At 54.7% G+C, this 17764-nt stretch overlaps 1 protein-coding gene across 1 annotated transcript in view; it reads left to right on the top strand.

Annotated features, from left to right (window-relative positions):
- Window positions 1-5964: 5964 nt before the first annotated feature.
- Window positions 5965-17764, top strand: part of PAX8 (paired box 8) — a 31373-nt gene continuing 19573 nt past the window's right edge. The window contains exons 1-8 of the mRNA XM_033838688.2: window positions 5965-5997; window positions 6591-6811; window positions 9247-9444; window positions 11045-11133; window positions 11412-11537; window positions 11775-11950; window positions 16155-16275; window positions 16732-16938. Of these exons, the coding sequence (XP_033694579.1) occupies window positions 5965-5997; window positions 6591-6811; window positions 9247-9444; window positions 11045-11133; window positions 11412-11537; window positions 11775-11950; window positions 16155-16275; window positions 16732-16938 (1171 nt within the window). The remainder of the gene's footprint in view (window positions 5998-6590; window positions 6812-9246; window positions 9445-11044; window positions 11134-11411; window positions 11538-11774; window positions 11951-16154; window positions 16276-16731; window positions 16939-17764) is intronic.

Below are 17764 nucleotides of genomic sequence, written 5' to 3'. Positions count from 1 at the left end.
GTTGGATGTAAAAGCCAACAGGAAGGCCCCTGCATTCATCCCACGGCTCCTGCAGAAGGAAGGCAAACCTCTCTTTTCCTGTGCCATGATGTCTGGACTCCTTTTTAAAAAAAAACAACTCATGTCTAAGAGTATATGTCTTTGAAAGAGACAGAATTCTGCTGAAGGCAAAGAATGTGTGGGCTTCACTCAGCTCGCTTTGGACTTGCTTTCTTTCCTCCCTCCCTCCCTCTCTTCCCTCCCTTTCCTCCTTCCTTCCTTCCTTCTTTCCAGTAATTAACTTAACCAGCATTTAGTGGGTACCTACTGTGCGTCAGGCATTATACCAGATACTAGGGTTTCAGAGATAAAGAAGCCAGGCAGAGGGAACAGTATGTGCAAAGGCCCCAGAGCAGGAGGTGCACCAATTGCTCCAAGGTCATGCGCAAGGCCCGTGAGGGAGTGGAGCAGGGAGTGTGGTGGAAGGCGGCCTGCGATGGAGCTGAAGGGCAGGTTTTATGCTTGCGTGGCAGCTGGTGTCATGACCCACCAAGACAACCCTAGAGGAGGTGCCTCTATCACCTGGAGGTTTCCGATAGGAAGTTGAATATAAAAACGGAGGAAAGGGCTTCCCTGGTGGCGCAGTGGCTGAGAGTCCGCCTGCCGATGCAGGGGACACGGGTTCGTGCCCTGGCCCGGGAGGATCCCACATGCCATGGAGCGGCTGGGTCCGTAAGCCATGGCCGCTGAGCCTGCACGTCCGGAGCCTGTGCTCCGCAGCAGGAGAGGCCCGTGTACTGCAAAAAAGAAAGAAAAAGGAGGAAAGATCTGGGCTGGAGATACCTAGATGCCCACGATGCCATCAGTACAGGGGTGGTAAGTGAAACAATGAGAGTAGGTGGGATCACCATGGGTGACGGTGTAGAGCGAGCACAGCACTGGGATCTGAGAGAAGCCTGGGGAAAAAATAGATATCACAGAACAAATGAGGGAAGAGAACTGCATTAAAGAGAAACACGAGGAGCCGGGACCAAGGACCGAGCCTTGTATGGAAGCCTCTTTAAGAGGGAGAACTTAGCGCCCTTACCACCTGCCGTCCACCTAGTTCCTAGCATCTGAGCACCTGCTAAGCATGAGGCATGGCGTGAGGTGACCCCTGAACAGAAGGGAGGAAAGGAAGGAAATGGGAACAGTCAAGTATGACTACTTATTGAGAAATTTGGTTGAAAACAATAGGAAGGAAAAGGTTCATAGTCAAGGGGAGGTTTTGTTTTGTTTTGTTTTGTAAGCAGGGGCTGGGGAGGCAGCATAAGTGGATTTAATTGTGTTTGTAGGTCCAGGGGATGGACCTGGTCAAAAGGGAGACGTAACTCATATAAAAGACGTGGGAGGATGGTGTATGGAGTAGGGTGCCAGAACAGGTGGAAGGATGAGGAATCAGTGAGAAAGGGACGAGATTCACAAGCAGAAGCTTTACCAACCGACTGTCTCTCTTCTCCGGTTACCCTTGGGAGACGCGCAAGGCGCAGAGACCAAGGTCATGCAGCAAGTTGAGGGTAAAGCCAGAAGCACGATGCTGCTTCTCAGTGCGCTGGCCCCTCCGTCCTAATCCAAGGGCCTAATGTGCCCAGGTAACCTATCACCTCATAGATGCTGGAGGGACCCGGAGTGTAGACTTGGGGCTGAAGGTGGGACAAGAGGTTGGAACACTGGGTTTCCATGGTCCTGGAGCATTTTCTCTAGGAGTGTTTTGAGGCAGAGGCCCTGGTCTCTATTCCAAGGCAACGGGGGCTGCTGTGAGGTTACAGCGGGAGATCACAGGCCCGCAGGTGAGCATGCTGGGGAGACAACATCCCTGAACTGAGATTGTCAGAGACTGGGTAGTGCTGGCACTGCTATTCCTTGGGGAGCGAGGGTAGGCGTGGTGGCGAGATTTACAGGACATTCCAAAGCAGCTGCTGAATCCCCCACTATAGTTCTGCCAAGGCTCAGACGCTCACCTTGACACTCTTTGGGGCTGAAACAAAAATCCCCAGGTAGTTAAGTGGAAATTTTCACAGCACAACACATTGAACCATTGTCACTTTCGGACTGGGCAGTGATGTGAGGAATCAGACAGAAGGTGAAAGGGGAAAGTATCCAACGATGGGACTCGAGGGTCCCGCGGTGGGGAATCCACTCACCAACCATCACAATAGCCCCTCACATTTGTAAAGCATTTTTCTGCCACGTGTATTTACTGCAGGGGGTACGGGTTCAATCCCTGGTCGGAGAACTAAGATCCCGCATGCCGTGCACATGGCCAAGAAAAATAAAAATTAAATTAGAAAATTTTCTAAAATTTTTAGAAAAATAAAAATAAAATTAGAATTAAAAAAAGGATTATGGGGCACAGGGAAATTATCCTACATCTCAAGGGTCTGGGTATCCATACATATAACAAGAGTTTGGGGCAATGACCTCTCTCTTGTTCTACTCTGCCTACTCCTCAGAACCCTGTAAGGAGTGAAGAATGACCAAAGAAAGGCCTAAGACCTCCCCAGATGGTCACTTTTCCAAAGTATACATTTCTGGACAGCACGCTTCAGCCAGAGCTTTGCAGACTCCCTCGCTGTAGGCTCAGCGTTCTCTGTCCCCAGGCAAGTTGGCATCCCCTCGTGTGCGGACTTCACACTCAGAACCCACTTGGGTCCGGCCAGGCCGGCTCGTCTTTCTCCTCCACCCTCCAGACCATACAAAAGGCCTGAACAAAGGGCCTTTGTTCAGAAAGTGTCAAACGTCTTCCTGGGTCACACCTTTCCCCGCTTCCCACTCGTTCCTGGCTTCCGGCCTCAGAGCCCACCCTGTCCACACGGAAAGGTGGTCAGCATTGTGGGCGGCCGGGCCCTCCCTGGGTCAGGAAGGAAGGATGCACCCACCTCTGGGCGTTTGACGGTGACTCGCCCAAAGGTGTCTACTCCCCTGCACCGGACACAGGAGGGACAAAAGCCCTTCCGTGATGGGGACTGAGCTCCAAACCTCAAACCAGAGGTCCCGTCTCCCTCTGCAGCCAGCAGGCTCTTTCCAAATCCCCCACCCTGATTCTCCGACAGCCACAGTAAATGTCTTTCCATTTCTTGAGAGCACCAAAGTCTTGTGTGTGGATTTTCCTCCTGTGGAAGCTTCTTCCCCTGGTTACCTCCTGGCCATTCCACCCTTCAGCTTCCCTCTGACCGCTTACGGGCTCCCCTAGCATCTGACGTATCTTTTTCAAGAAACTTCTCCCTTAACATGGTGATTTCCAGTTTATCTGACTGCATCCTTCCAAAGATTGTAAGTTCCTCGAGGGCCACGTTTCTCGTCTTGTTCAAGGTGATATCCTCAGTGCTTTGATTCATGGTAGATACTTGGTATATCTGTGTTGAGATCAAAAGAGATGAAAACTGTAATATACAAACAATAAGAATTATTATTCTAAGAAGATGGGGCTAAGGTGGAGGTATACATGTAGTTAGTTATTCTCTGAAATTTTCTTTACCAGCCGTTGGCCTAGGTCAGCAGCAGACACTGCAAATAGTGTTATTTAGCTCCCATTCAGTGGATGAAAACACTACGGTTGAAAAAAACCCCAAATCTCTCAAATGATAAAATTAAAACAGGAAGTAAATGGAGTGTAACCCTTAAAAAATTGTATTAAAAATATATGGAGAGAAAGACATATATCATATGATATCACTTATATGTGGAATCTTAAAAAAATGATACAAATAAACTTATTTACAAAACAGAAACAGACTCACAGACTTAGAGAACGAACTTATAGTTACCGGGATGGAAGGGTGGGGGGAGGGATAGATTGGGAGTTTGGGATGGACATGTTCACATTGCTATATTTAAAATAGATAACTAACAAGGACCTACTGTAAAAAAAAAAAAAAAAAGGCTACATGATAAAAAAAAATATATGTGGAGGGATAAACAAATTAAGAAGAAGCAGCAGCAGCCTTGGCGAAAAAAAGAAATTACTCCTCAAAAGGGGATTTAAAGAATTTTTTAGAAGAATTTAAGCAACTTTACAGAATAAAAGAAACTAGTGGAAAAAAAAAAATTAGAACAGGCAGAGTCAACACAGGAGTCTGACCCAACGCCCTTTGCACAGTAACACAAAGAACTTTGAAGCCAATAAAATAAAATAAAACACCAGAGACTTCACAGTTTAGGAGCCAGAGCTATGAATACATCTTTCCCTGGTTGATCTAGTAAATAACCTTTCAGGAGGGTTCCTGAGAGTTTGGGTTTCTAAGGGTCCTGATCAGCCCTTCAGGAAGATTTAGGACGATGGCCCGCACGCTTCAATGGAGAAACAGGGTAGATTTGTTTTTAGGCATAATTCCCAGTTCATGCCACCAAGAAATGGCGTTTGGTTTTTTTAAACCAGAAGGGTGAAGAACTCCACCTGTAGGAACCCTCGTTTCTAGATGTAGAGAACCTAGCACAACATCTAAGCTCCGTGGATCACGTGGGAGCCTAAATTCTGGAAAATGGGGACAAAGCTGGGAGGCCTTGTCTGTTTGAGTGGCTGTCTAGCGCCCCCTTGTGTTCAGTGTCTGGACCCAAAAGAGCCGAAAAGCAGCACGGATGGAGTGAGGGTCAAATGGCTGAGCTATTTTCCACCGACAGCCTGTGGCCAGTGAGAAGCCAGAGGAGCGGGCTCAGGAGTGGATGCAGGCCCCTCCGCTGACCATCTGGGATGTGTTCCCAGCCCTGGTGGAAGCACACTTGCTAGGACAAGCTGCCTAGAACGGGACAGGTGGAAGCAGTGCCCAAGGTCACCCAATTGTCTCCACCAGGGAGTTGGATCATTGTGTCCCTCCTGCTGGGTGTTTGGCCAGCGGGCTTTTCCTCTGGACTTAGTGCCCAGGCCAGAGGCGCTTATAGACTCTTTTTAAAAAAAGCAACAAAAAAACAGATATTCACTGCTCTGCTGAAAACAGCTTGGGCCCCTGAGGAGACATTGCAGGGGCAGTTTTGAACGTGCTACGCCAGTGGGCCGTAATGGGCACGGTGTGCCTAGCAGAGGTACATCCCACCCTCGGCCATAAATAGCCCTTAACGGGCTGACGCAGAAAGCCTGGCATTGGCTCTTCCTCCTGCCCTGCCCGCTCCCTCTGACTCCCATCCCCGGGGCTCTGCCATCCCAGATTACCAAATCATGCCCCTGGTGTGAAAAGACACCCTCGGCTCCCGGGCAGTGGCACCTCCAGTGTGGAACTGCATGGCTGGTACCAAGCTTCCGGGGTCAGGTCTGGCCATAGAGTGGGGCTCACCCAGCAGCTCTGATGGGAGCCTTAATCCCTGGTTAGATCCTGGCTCTCCCTCATATAAGCTGAGTCACATCAATTGTCACTGAAAATCTCTAAGCCCCAGTCTCCTCATTGGCAAAAGGAAGATCTCAGGCCTGAAGTTAGCCCAACCTGTATCTAGGGATTTTAGAGAGTTACGTATGTTGATAAATTGAACAGACACCTTCTTGCCTCTAAGCCTTTGCACATGCTCTTCCCACTGCCTGGAACAGTTTTCCTCCTCATGTCCTTCTCTAGTCTGACGTCTCTTTATCTTCAGTCTCCACTTAGACTTCTTCAGAAACCCATCTATGGTCCCCTGAGCCTGGGCTTGGTCCCCTCCAGGGGTTCCCATAACCCCCTGCATGTCCCCGGTCCCAGCAGTGACCATGTGGTATGGTCATTGGCCGGTCTAGATCCTCACTTGAACCCTATGAGCCCAGAGCAGGGATCACATCTGCATTATTCACCTCGACATCTGCAGGGCCTGGTGCAGCGTTTGGCACGTAGTACGCACTCAATAAATATGTGTTGAATAAGTGGATGGGCTCAGAATGAAACACAGGCTGGGGCCAGAGGGTAGAGGCCAAGTCAGGAAGGCGGCTAACGAGACAGGCGCACATCACAGCGTGTCCACGTTCTGCACCACTGCCCACAGTCCGACATGTCAGTCCTGGAAGCCCTGGAACGTGGGCCAGTGAGGTCTCTGCCTTTGCCCTTTCAGTGCCCCTAGCAGAGCTCGGGCCATTCAGGCTGGGAACCCACGGACAGGGCCCACTCTGTCCAAGCTCAATCAGAGAAGCTCTCCTTTTATTGTTTTGTGTCTGTGTTTCTCAACATGACTGTGCTTAAAAACCCGGCCCTATGGTTCAAAAGAAGAACGAGAATGAGAAACTTAAATACCACTGATTTCATCCTACGCCCTCATTTTATAGATGAGGAACAGAGACGCAGAGAGGACAGGGGGATTCTCCCCAAGGTCACACAGCTCAGTATCAGAGTAGGAAGACCCTGAATCCTCAACTCTTCAGATACTTTCTAGAGGGAGGGAGGGAGGTGTTGGGGTTATTTGCAGTGAGGTGCTGAGGGTCTGAGAGGAGACCCCCCAAAAGGTCCCCAAAGTGGGATGTCCCCACTCTGTGGCATCATACATGCCCCTCACCCCACCAACCCGAGCTAGCCCTCCTCAGAGGTGGGAAGCAGGACGGGGTGCAGCGGGAACACCAGAGGGGGTGCCCAACGGTGGGAGTTCAAGTTCAGGGGCTCTCAACATCCAATGTCCACACGCAGGCTGATTCTCTGCCCGGTGGCCCTGACAACCGTCCCCCGGACTATTGTGTTTCAGGCCACGGAGGGCTGAACCAGCTGGGAGGGGCCTTTGTGAATGGCAGACCCCTGCCCGAAGTGGTGCGCCAGCGCATCGTGGACCTGGCCCACCAGGGCGTGAGGCCCTGCGACATCTCCCGCCAGCTCCGGGTCAGCCATGGCTGTGTCAGCAAGATCCTTGGCAGGTAAGCACGAAATTCACCCCTCACCGCCCTCCCTTTCAGGGACTCGTGGGGCGTCCTGCTTGGGCCCCTCAACAGGACCTGAACAGGATGTGGTGGTGCTTCTGGGCTTCCCCCATCTGCTGCCTTCTGCGGTTTCCCGCCCTTCCTTCCTCATTTGTCCATTTCTCCTTCCTTTCATTTCTCCCTCCCCCGTGGTCTCCTTTGCCCCATGTCCCATTTTCTATAGACTTCTTTGTTCCTAAAACAGAATCTTCTCCAAAGGCCCTCCCACTGCTGAGACCACGGGAAGGGAGCCACTGGGGAGGGGACACACGATCAGAGGTCTAACCCCAGCTTGAGGGACGTCTGAGTTTGTGTGTTTCTCAAACCCTAACTCCCAGAGTATCTGCCACAGAAGCACCGGGGTTGCTTGAGGAAATGCAGGTCCCTAAGCCCCAGGCCAGGCCTACAGCAGCCTCTCTGGGAGCCAGGCCCGGACGCTGTGATTTTTACGAGATGACCAGGTGACACTTACGGACACTAACTCTAGAGCAGCAGTTCACAGCCCTGGCCGCACGGTAGAGTCACCTGGGGAATCTTAATCTGAAAAAGAAATTGATGTCTAGGCCCCGGCCCACCCCACTTAAGGCAGAACTTCAGGGAATGAGTCCAAGTTTCAGCATAGTGTTAAGCCCTCCTCAAGTGATTCTAATTTCCTGCAACCAGAGTTAAGAACTGCTAACCTTGGGCTTCCCTGGTGGCTCAGCGGTTGAGAGTCCGCCTGCTGATGCAGGGGACACAGGTTCGTGCCCCGGTCCGGGAGGATGCCACATGCCGCGGAGCGGCTGGGCCCGTGAGCCATGGCCGCTGAGCCTGCGTGTCCGGAGCCTGTGCTCCGCAACGGGAGAGGCCACAACAGTGAGAGGCCCGCGTACCGCAAAAAAAATAAAAGAACTGCCAACCCAAAGGTTCAGGAGGGACCCGAAGCAGCGGAGCTCTGGACCGACGCAGCCGCGTAGTCCAGTCTGGAGGCCACTTCGGGTGGGAAGTACCCACACATGGGGGAGTCGGGGCTTCGCGTCAGCTCGGTGTACCCGTCTCCCTTACCCAACCTGTAAGTGGATTCAGGAGGAGTTCTGGTTCAAAAAGACCAAAGCCTGATCTGTAATTGAACGTGGAAAGCCCTGCTTTCCTGGCCGAAGTTGTCAGGAAAAAGCGTGGTCCCAGGCTGGGGTCAGGAGATGCGTTCCCAAGATGGGCTGCAGTATCCCACGAAGGGGATGAGCGCCGGATGGTGGTGACACATAAAGGGAGTTTTTTGTTTTGTTTTGTTTTTAAAGAAGATGTTGGGAGTAGGAGTTTATTAATTAATTAATTTATTTTTTGGCTGTGTTGGGTCTTCGTTTCTGTGCAAGGGCTTTCTCTAGTGGGGGCGAGCGGGGGCCACTCTTCATCGCGGTGCGCAGGTGTCTCACTATCGCGGCCTCTCTTGTTGCGGAGCACAGGCTCCAGACACGTAGGCTCAGTAGTTGTGGCTCACAGGCCTAGTTGCTCCGCAGCATGTGGGATCCTCCCAGACCAGGGCTCAAACCCGCGTCCCCTGCGTTAGCAGGCAGATTCTCAACCACTGTGCCACCAGGGAAGCCCATAAAGGGAGTGTTAAAGAGACAGATTTTATTTCATGGCAGAAGAGACCAGAGTTTCCCCAAGGAGGGGAGGCAGGCTATCCTGCTGAGGGATGCTGGGAAGGGGAGTGGAGACCCTGGGAGAATAGGCTCAGCTTAAGGGAGCTGGACGTGGCCAGGGCTCCAGGCCAGACTGGGGTTCCAGAGTCCATGAGGAGCAGCTTCAACTTGAACTGTGTAACCTGGTGGGAAACCAGTGGCTGGGGGTATGGGGTGGGGTGGAGGGGTGGAGGGGTTTTATGGAGAACAAAGGTGAAACCAGCAAGACAGGGCAGAGGGCCCAATGACCCCCGCTGCCTTCCTGGGGAGGGAGGGGTACAACCAGGATGGCCAAGGAGAACAGTAAGTCCTGCTTCAGCCGAGAACAGCTGGACGGAGCAAACGGCCGCTGTGAACCTGTATGTACCCGCAGAGCACATTCGTCAAAGTGCCCTTTCTAAGAAGGGAGGTGTTTTGTGCCCCATAAGGCGGCTCTCGCAGGTGCTCAGATGCAGGAGACTGGCCAGGGGGACGACGGGAAAGACAGAAGCCAGGTATCCCTGGGCGAGGTCTACTGAAGAGAGTTCTGGTTTGGCAGGGCAGAAACCTACCCATGCAAGGGAAACAGGCAGTGCCGGGAACAGCGTGTTGGAGGCCGGCCCTGGGGGCACGATTCAACCCCCCGGCCCCTCCCCAGAAGCCTCGGAGGGGAACGAGACTCTCTGGCTAAGTTCCTGCCCAAAGACCCCACCTGCTTACTGGGTACTTCTTTGGGGTTCTCTATTGGAGTAGGTACTACGAGACTGGCAGCATCCGACCTGGAGTGATAGGGGGCTCGAAGCCCAAGGTGGCCACCCCCAAGGTGGTGGAGAAGATCGGGGACTACAAACGGCAGAACCCGACCATGTTTGCCTGGGAGATCCGAGACCGGCTCCTGGCCGAGGGCGTCTGTGACAACGACACTGTGCCCAGTGTCAGCTCCATCAACAGGTGAGAGGGACACCGCAGCCAGGGGCCGGGAACCCGGGCTTTGGGGGAATCATGACGGAGACCTGGCTTGAGTGGAACGGAGCCTGGGAAGGGGCCACATGCTGAAGAGTCAGGCCGGAAGTGCCCCGGGCCCAGGCCAGGCACCAGCCCCTCCAGCCTCCTCACTGCCATGGGCATCCCCACTCTCACCCCTCTCCTCACCGCACTGCCCTCTCACCCCGTCCCCAACCCAGACTGTACCCACTGCAGTCTCCTTCCCCACACACCACATGCGCTTTCATTCAATAAAAGAAACTTCCTCTTGCATTGATCCTTTCTTGAGCGAGGCACAAGACCCCCTAACTGGGCCCTCATGCAAACACCCACTCATGTGTTTAGTCATTTAATCATTCACTCACCACCTCAATCAATCATTCACTTGCTCACTCACTCATTCATTCACACATAAGTCACTCATGTGTAGGCCCTGGGGACGCACAATCCTTGCCCATGTGGTGCTTACAGTCCAGTGGGAAAACACACTAATCGAGTCCTAATCAAGTGCCCATGCAAACAACTGTAAGAAAAGCAGCTCTAAGTTTGGCTAAGGAGAGACATGTGAGGGTGTTGAGCTGGCAGAGGGTGACTTTGTTTAGGGAGGTTCTGAAAAGATGCCTGGAGTAAGAAATAACTAATAAGAGTTAACTAGGTGAAAAGCTGCAGGGGGATGGTGAAAGAAGCTCTGAGACAGCACGTGCAAAGGCCCTGTGGCGAATAGGATCTCATATAAGAAGCTGAAAGAAAGCCAGTAGGTGGAGGGAAGGGGAGCATGAAGTCGGCTGAGGTGCAGATGTGAAGAAAAGGCTGCAGTTCAGAGGCTGGTGACCATGCTGCGTATTCTTGCCTCTGACCCAGAAGCAATGGGAAGAATCTTGGCAGATGTTAAGCCCGAGGCTGACTTGCATTTCAGAAAGTCCACTCTGGCTGCAATAGAAAGAAAAGATTAGAAAGGGTCAAGAGCAGAGAGGGGTGGGCCAGTGAGTGACCCTGGAGGGAGAGTTTGGTGCTGGCAGTGAGGGACGCAGAGAGGGATGGATGCTGGAGAGATTTACAAGGTCAAACCCACAGAACCTGATGACGGGCTCGATGGAGGAGGGAGGGAGGCAGATGCTGAGCCCCACGTGCATTTATGCCTTGAGCGACCAGGGGGACTAATCGTGAAATGGGAACAGTGCGAAGGACCAGGCATGAGGAGTAAGGTCTTGGGTTTGAGTGTGGACAGGCTGAGTTTCAGGTGCCTTTTTTTTTTTTTTTTTTTTTTGCGGCACGCAGGACTCTCACTGTTGTGGCCTCTCCCGTTGCGGAGCACAGGCTCCGGACGCGCAGGCTCAGCGGCCACGGCCCACGGGCCCAGCCGCTCCGTGGCACGTGGGATCTTCCCGGACCGGGGCGCAGACCCGCGTTCCCTGCATCGGCAGGCGGACTCTCAACCATTGTGCCACCAGGGAAGCCCTGAGGTGCCTTTAGATACCCAAGTGGGATCTCAAAAAGGCAACTGGATCTGGGGCATCCAGGAGCCCTGTTTCCTTCTCTCTAAGGGCCTTTCTTGTCTTCCTTACAGAATCATCCGGACCAAGGTGCAGCAACCGTTCAACCTTCCCATGGACGGCTGTGTGGCCACCAAGTCCCTGAGCCCAGGACACACGTTGAGTGAGTACCGAGGGTCCCGCAGGCACACCCAACCCCTCGCACACACACACCCATCTGCATACACACCCAGAGTCACACACAAACACGTCCACACAGACACACCAGGGGTGTAGACTGAGCCCTTCCGTGGGGACACAGCCTTGCTCTGAAATATTCAGGGGTGGAATCACCTCAGGCAAGAACCCTGGCACCAGCGGTGCCCCTGACCCCTCCACGGTGGCAGCAGGGGCTCTGAGGGTCAGTTTCACGTCCTGACCCTCCGTCTCGCCCCACTGCAGTCCCCAGCTCGGCCGTGACGCCCCCAGAGTCTCCCCAGTCCGATTCTCTGGGTTCGACCTACTCTATCACCGGGCTCCTGGGGGTCGCGCAGCCTGGCAGCGACAGCAAGAGGAAACTGGACGACAGTGAGTGTTGTGGGAACCAGAGGGCAGGCTGGGGGCGCAGGAGGGCAGTTTGCTGAGGCTCTGATGGGACACAAGCCCCCTGCGGCCCAGGGCTTTCGGGCCTGTCTCTAAGCCACCCTGAGGCCCGGGAGCCTGGTCCTTTCCCTCCCCTGAAGCAAGTCTGCTCCCCAGCTCGGGCCCGGGGGGTGGGTGGACGGGCCCCTGAAAGCTTTCTCCCTGCCTGGGGACACCCGCCAGGTGACCAGGACAGCTGCCGGCTGAGCCTTGACTCCCAGAGCAGCGGCAGCGGGCCCCGCAAGCACCTTCGCACGGACGCCTTCAGCCAGCACCACCTTGAGCCGCTCGAGTGCCCCTTTGATCGGCAGCCGTACCCAGAGGCCTACGTCTCCCCGAGCCACACCAAAGGCGAGCAGGTGAGGGGCCAGCCGGGCGTGGGAGGTTAGCCGACGGGGGTGGGGGGGGAAGGCAGGGCTCTGAAAGCTCCCTAATCAGCCTGCGGCTCTGGAAGCAGCTAGGAGCTGCTTGATGGGCTCAGGGGCCTGCTTCCTGCAGCTCCAAGGCCGTCCCGGGCTTTGTTTCACCAGACGCTAGCTTCTTCCTCTTCATCCTCCCGGCTCTGTGGCCTTCCCTCACCCACAGCCTCCGAGCTTAGGGCAATGCAGCCAACCACGCCATGCCCCTGCCGCGGTGACTTCCCTAGACGGCGGGGTCAGGTCCCACGCAATGAAGCCGCGGCTCCGGCCTCTACAGCGTGACCTCTACCAGCAGCTCCAGCCCCGCCTCGGGCCACTCACGCCTGCCCACCCCGTGAGCCTTGTTCACACCCCTCTGCCCCAGCACACGGTGTGCCCTCCTCGCAGAATGCCTTTCCTCCCACTTCTCTGCCTGGAAAAATACCACTCGGCTATTATGACTCAGCTCAAGCACCACCTGGTCCACGAATCCTTCCTCGCTCCTCAGACACGCTTCATCTCGCCCGCACCCCTGCTTCTGCACGTCCGGGTGGCGGCTCCCCAGGACTCATGGGGTAGTGTAATTGCCTAGCGGACAGAGACGTAAAGACACAGCAGATCTCTTAAGGACAGGGCAGCATCTTAAAACATCTTTTTTTGTCTCCAGCACCTAACATTGCGCCCCTCTTATAACAGATGCTCAATAAAGGCAGATTGAGCGAATGCCTTGAGAAATCCAGCGCAATAAACTACAAGCTACAAGGGAAGTTTTATTTCCGGTGCTCAGGGCAGGTGAAATGGCTTATCGTGGGTTGGCTTCTGCGAAAAGCTGGCAGAGATGTCCGAGGTCTCCCACAGAGTCCAACAAGGACTCCACACCTCTGTCCGAACTTCCAGGCCCGCCGGCCTCTCGGTTCATGGTCTTTTATCAATGCTGCAGTTGCAGTGTCTCCCTACCTCACCCCACCTGGTCAACCAGCTGAGGATTCCCTGGGCCGGTGTCTGCTCACCCCTCTCTGCTGTCATCGGATCTAGGAGCGAGGCGTGCCCGTACATCTTTAAGATCTGAGTAGGCCAATGGTGACGATGCCAATCATCAGCTGAGCCATCGCCAGTGCCCGTCTGGGCTGCTGGGCCGGTGCCAGCAACGCAGCTGGGCAGGCATTCTGCGTCAGCGATGTTATCAGCCCGGGCTGTAGCAACCAGGAGGGCTGCAGGGAAGGCTGGCCGTCAGCAGACCCGGGGAGAGGGCCCGGGCGCTCAGCCTCAAGGCAGCACGTGGCTCCCGGGGCAGGGCGGGGCGGGGGTGGGGGAGCCGAATGGGGCCACAGCGGTGGGCCTGCGGGCACCCGCTGTGTGAGACGGAGCCTGCACGAACCCGCGTCCTGGTAGAGGAGAGAAGCTCTGCTGCTGAGACCCGCTGGGCCGCAGAGCCATTTCCTGGCTCCGTTCCTGAGCCCCACAGGGGGCCCTGCTTGATTACAAGGAGCCCCGAGACCCAGCACCAAGCTGGCATATGTATGTGGGGAGTCATGCAGTGGAAAGTCTTGAGCCAGAGGGACCGCAGCGCCCACCCAGTCCAGTCTCTCCATTTGTGTGGAGGTGACCCAGGGCCAGAGAAGGTAGAGAGGGCTTGGGGAAGCGAATGGTTGTGGAGCTCAGACCTGCCGGCGCTGGTTTCATTCAGATCCGTTCACTTCACCTGCTTTCAATACGATGCTCCTATGTGAGTTCTTATTTGAAGACTGGAAAAAGAGAGCCTGAAAACCATGACACTACTCCAACCCCTCACCTTACAGATAAGGAGACAGAGGCTTAGCCGTGTCCATAATTGATTCATTCCCTCCCTCAGCCAATCATCTACTCCCTCATTCATTCCCCTGCTCGGTGGTGAGCGGCAGGGAGAACCCAGCCTGTGCCCGGGGCTCCTTACCTCTCCCGCCCTTGGTGCCGTCAGCACTGCTGAAGGAAGACTCCGTGTATCCTCACTGGGCACAGGAAGGCCCTCCGGCCTAGGGAGCGAGGAGGGAAGCACAGGTCCTCACACCTGACCTCAGGATGGGGCGAAGACATGGCCATCTCTTCTGTAAAGTCAACAAGGGGCAAAGCATTCAACAGAAACGTCGTGTGGCCTCATTTCTGGTTGCTATTTACCACCAGGCGTAGTTAGGCGTCTGCACAGCCCTTGTTCCTCTATTTTACAAGTGCAAGAAGCAGATTTATCACCAGAATGTGAATATTATGAAGACAGAGACTCAAGAATTGGGGAGCTTATGACTCTTCACATAACTCTGAAATAGCTATTTATTGAGCATTTGTGTTACCAAGCATTCTGGGCTAAGCATTTAATGTAGCTCTATAAAACCTCACTTAATCCTTACATCAGCCTTGTGAAGCAGATTCCATTAGCCCTGTTATACAGGTGAGAAAGGTGTACAGGCTCTGAAAGGTCAAGGAGACTAAAGCTACTTGCAGATCCAGGGCTCAGACTCGTCCAAGTCCTAAAGCATTGTGCCCTCTGCTCCCCAATTCAAGTTCAATCCCAGTAAGAAACCCAGTCATCATGGGGATGTTTGAGCCATTCAGTGCAACATCACCGAAATGTCTGACTACATAGGTTGGTTTGTCTTTCACTGAATTGCCTAAATTTTAGAAAATTATAGGATTTTGAGAAAGCATCTGGTATCAAATCAACATATCCATAAAGCATTTTAAACTTTTCTTACACTCTCTAGAAATTAGGCATCTTGTTCAATTTCATCAAGCCGGGCTCTAAGCAACTCCATCCTGCCTAGGAAGCAGGAAGCCCCCTCGCAAGGCATGGAACCAGAGCGCCATCTAGTCAGTAATTGCTGCTACATGGTAATGGCGCCCTTGTGGCCTCCAGAATTTACTGCCTCTTCCAGAAGTGCCTGGCACACAACCAGAAACTGCTGCGGCCCCTTGGAGAGCCCAGCTCGATGGGAATCATGGAAAGCGATTGCCTTTAGAGGAGCCGTTATGTAACCACGGAGCAAGCCTTGATTTCAGTTTTGCACACTCGTTCACACAGTGCACTTGTGACGTGCGTGATCCACGTACGGGGAGCAGGTGTGTGCTGTCTCGTGCCCCGGTGGGAGGCAGTCATGGTGAGGGGTGATGTACCCTTGCCTTTCATTGAACAGGTTCTTCTTGGAGGCCGTCTTAGGAGATGGCCTGCTCACGTTAGGGGAGGCCGAGTGAAATCTAAAATGAGGTCAGAACTAAGAAAATCCCCAGGTACCTGATAAAGAATTTTTTAAACAAATTAACCCTCTAATCTTCAAGCTGAACGTGCACATTTATATTCGCTTGGATATGGGGCGGGGGGAGAGAAATCCACCTGTTCTGCTGGGGTATCGGCTGTGTCATTTTATTGAAGGAGAAGATGCCCGGGTCAGGAACTGCTGTCCTCGATTCAGTCTCTGTCTCATATGCACCTGGGACGTTTACCTCTCTGGGCTTCAGGCTCTCGGCATATAAAACAGACAGAATATTGCTCACCCATGTCACAGGGCTGCTGGGGGCAACGGATCAGGATAACACAGGCAAAATCTATTGTCCGCTCTTTGCAAGTGTAAGAAGTGGTCATGATGTTATCCACTGCAGAGCAGCGGTTGAGAGCATGGGCCCTGGAGCCAGACCCCTGGGGTTTAAATCCTGGCTCTGCCCCCTGTGAGAGTGTGGCAAGTTTCTTGACCTCTCTGTGCCTGCATTTTTGATCTGGAGAAGAATAACAATGAAAGGAGAGAAGCAACCTGAACGGTCTCATGGGCCAACTCCCCCAGCCCTGCATCCTGTTCTCTGCGGGCCCAGACAGGGTGAGGAGACCAGGAAGGAGCCCAGCGTCCAGGCAGGGCGTGGTCCTTGGAAGGAGCTGCTCTGTTCCGTGCCTGGCCTGTGCACCGCCAGCCGGCATTGAATTCCGGGGCTGCAGAAGGGAAGGTCCTGAGCCTGGGACTGGGAGAAAAACAGAAGGGCTGTGAGTCAGAGAATAAGGGCCAATTAAGCCGGCTAGGTGGAGTCGAGATTGAGCGGGAAGAGGGGACAGAGGAAGGGAGTGTTTCCCGGGGAGACTGGGCTGCGGGGTTTCTAGGTGGGCCTGCGACCCACGGCCTCTGTGCACTGACTGCTTTTTGCTCGCCAGGGCCTCTACCCGCTGCCGTTGCTCAACAGCGCCCTGGACGACGGGAAGGCCACCCTGACCCCTTCCAATACACCCTTGGGGCGCAACCTCTCGACTCATCAGACCTACCCCGTGGTGGCAGGTACGATGCCCGGAATCTCCTGGGCCATGTGGCCCCAGCTGCCAGGATGGGCTGGAGGGCAGAGCTGGCGGATGGAGAGAAGGAAGGTGTTACGGCCCCGGGCCTGGAGAGGAGAGGGGGGCTATGCTGGCTGGGCCCCCAGGTGGGTCCAGAGGGTCTCGCCTTCTATCCTCGGCCCCCGTCCTCCGCCTGCCCCCCAGCGCGGGGCACACGCAGCCGCGTCTACATTCACAGAGGCACAGCAGGGAGGTAGAGCTGCCCCGCCCCTCCTCCCGCGGCCTGAGGGGCACCGCGTAGCCCCGCCCACCTCCCCCCTCCACGCCCAGCCTCAGGGAGGAGCCCGCCCACCGGCCCCGCGCCGCCGCACCCATCCCGCACCTCATGGCTTGGTTTGCGCATGTTCCCACCCCATCATCTCACACCCCTCTCTCCTTGTTGTCTCCCTCCCTCCGGCAGATCCTCATTCACCCTTCGCCATAAAGCAGGAAACCCCCGAGGTGTCCAGTTCTAGCTCCACCCCTTCCTCTTTATCTAGCTCCGCCTTTTTGGATCTGCAGCAAGTCGGCTCCGGGGTCCCAGCAGGTGCCTCGGTCCCGCCCTTCAATGCCTTTCCCCATGCTGCCTCCGTGTACGGGCAGTTCACGGGCCAGGCCCTCCTCTCAGGTACGACAGGGAGGTCCCGGGCTGTGCAGCCATCGTGGGGGGAGGGAGGGGGGTCCTCAGGGCCGGACGCCGGTCCCCTGCTGTGGGTCCAGCCCCCTCTCTGGTCCCCAGTCCTCTCCACCATCGCCCCACTTCCTGATTCCTCCGGCAACTTTTGGAGGTGCCAAGATGTGCCCCCCTGAGCCTGCAGAGTCAGGCCGTCGGGGTGGCAGGCACTCTGGGGGCGCCCGGCAGAGTTCCAGAACCTCCACCCAAGGCCCCATGGAAGAGCAGGGACCCTAAGGCCAGGAGCCTGGCTCCGTAAAGCCCTGAACACTTGGTCTGGATAAAAAATACAAAAGAAGGAAGAAAGAAAACTTTGGAGGGAGAAAGGCATTGGCTTTGGGAGCCAAATTCTGGATCAAATTTCTAAAGACAGAGGGTAAGCCCCCGTTGGGTCTCCATAGTGGAACTCTCCTTGTGCCCTGCTTAAGAGTGTCACCCTTGGAGGACACTCAAGCGGAGTGACTCACCAACCCAGGAGAGGTGGGGAGCAGGGACCTCCCATCAGGAACCTCATCCAACTCAAAACATTTAAAGCTGGAAGCATCTTAGGGGCATTTAGAGCAAATCTCTCCTTACACTGATGGGCGACAGGCCCAGAGAGAAGGGCCTGGCCGAGGCCCCTGATCAGGACCATGGTGAGGGCTCCGCCTGCATGCAGCGTGTGGGTCAGACCCCAGCAGAGCTGGGTCTCCCTGGCAGAAGGACATCAGCCCGTCTAGCCAGGGTCTGAGCAGTGGCTGAAAAAGTCAGAGGTGTTTGGCTTGGGCAGGGAGAAGGCCTG

Source organism: Tursiops truncatus, chromosome 14 (assembly GCF_011762595.2).
Source record: "Tursiops truncatus isolate mTurTru1 chromosome 14, mTurTru1.mat.Y, whole genome shotgun sequence".
Taxonomy (NCBI): domain Eukaryota; kingdom Metazoa; phylum Chordata; class Mammalia; order Artiodactyla; family Delphinidae; genus Tursiops; species Tursiops truncatus.
This window is presented reverse-complemented; position numbering and strand designations above follow the sequence as displayed.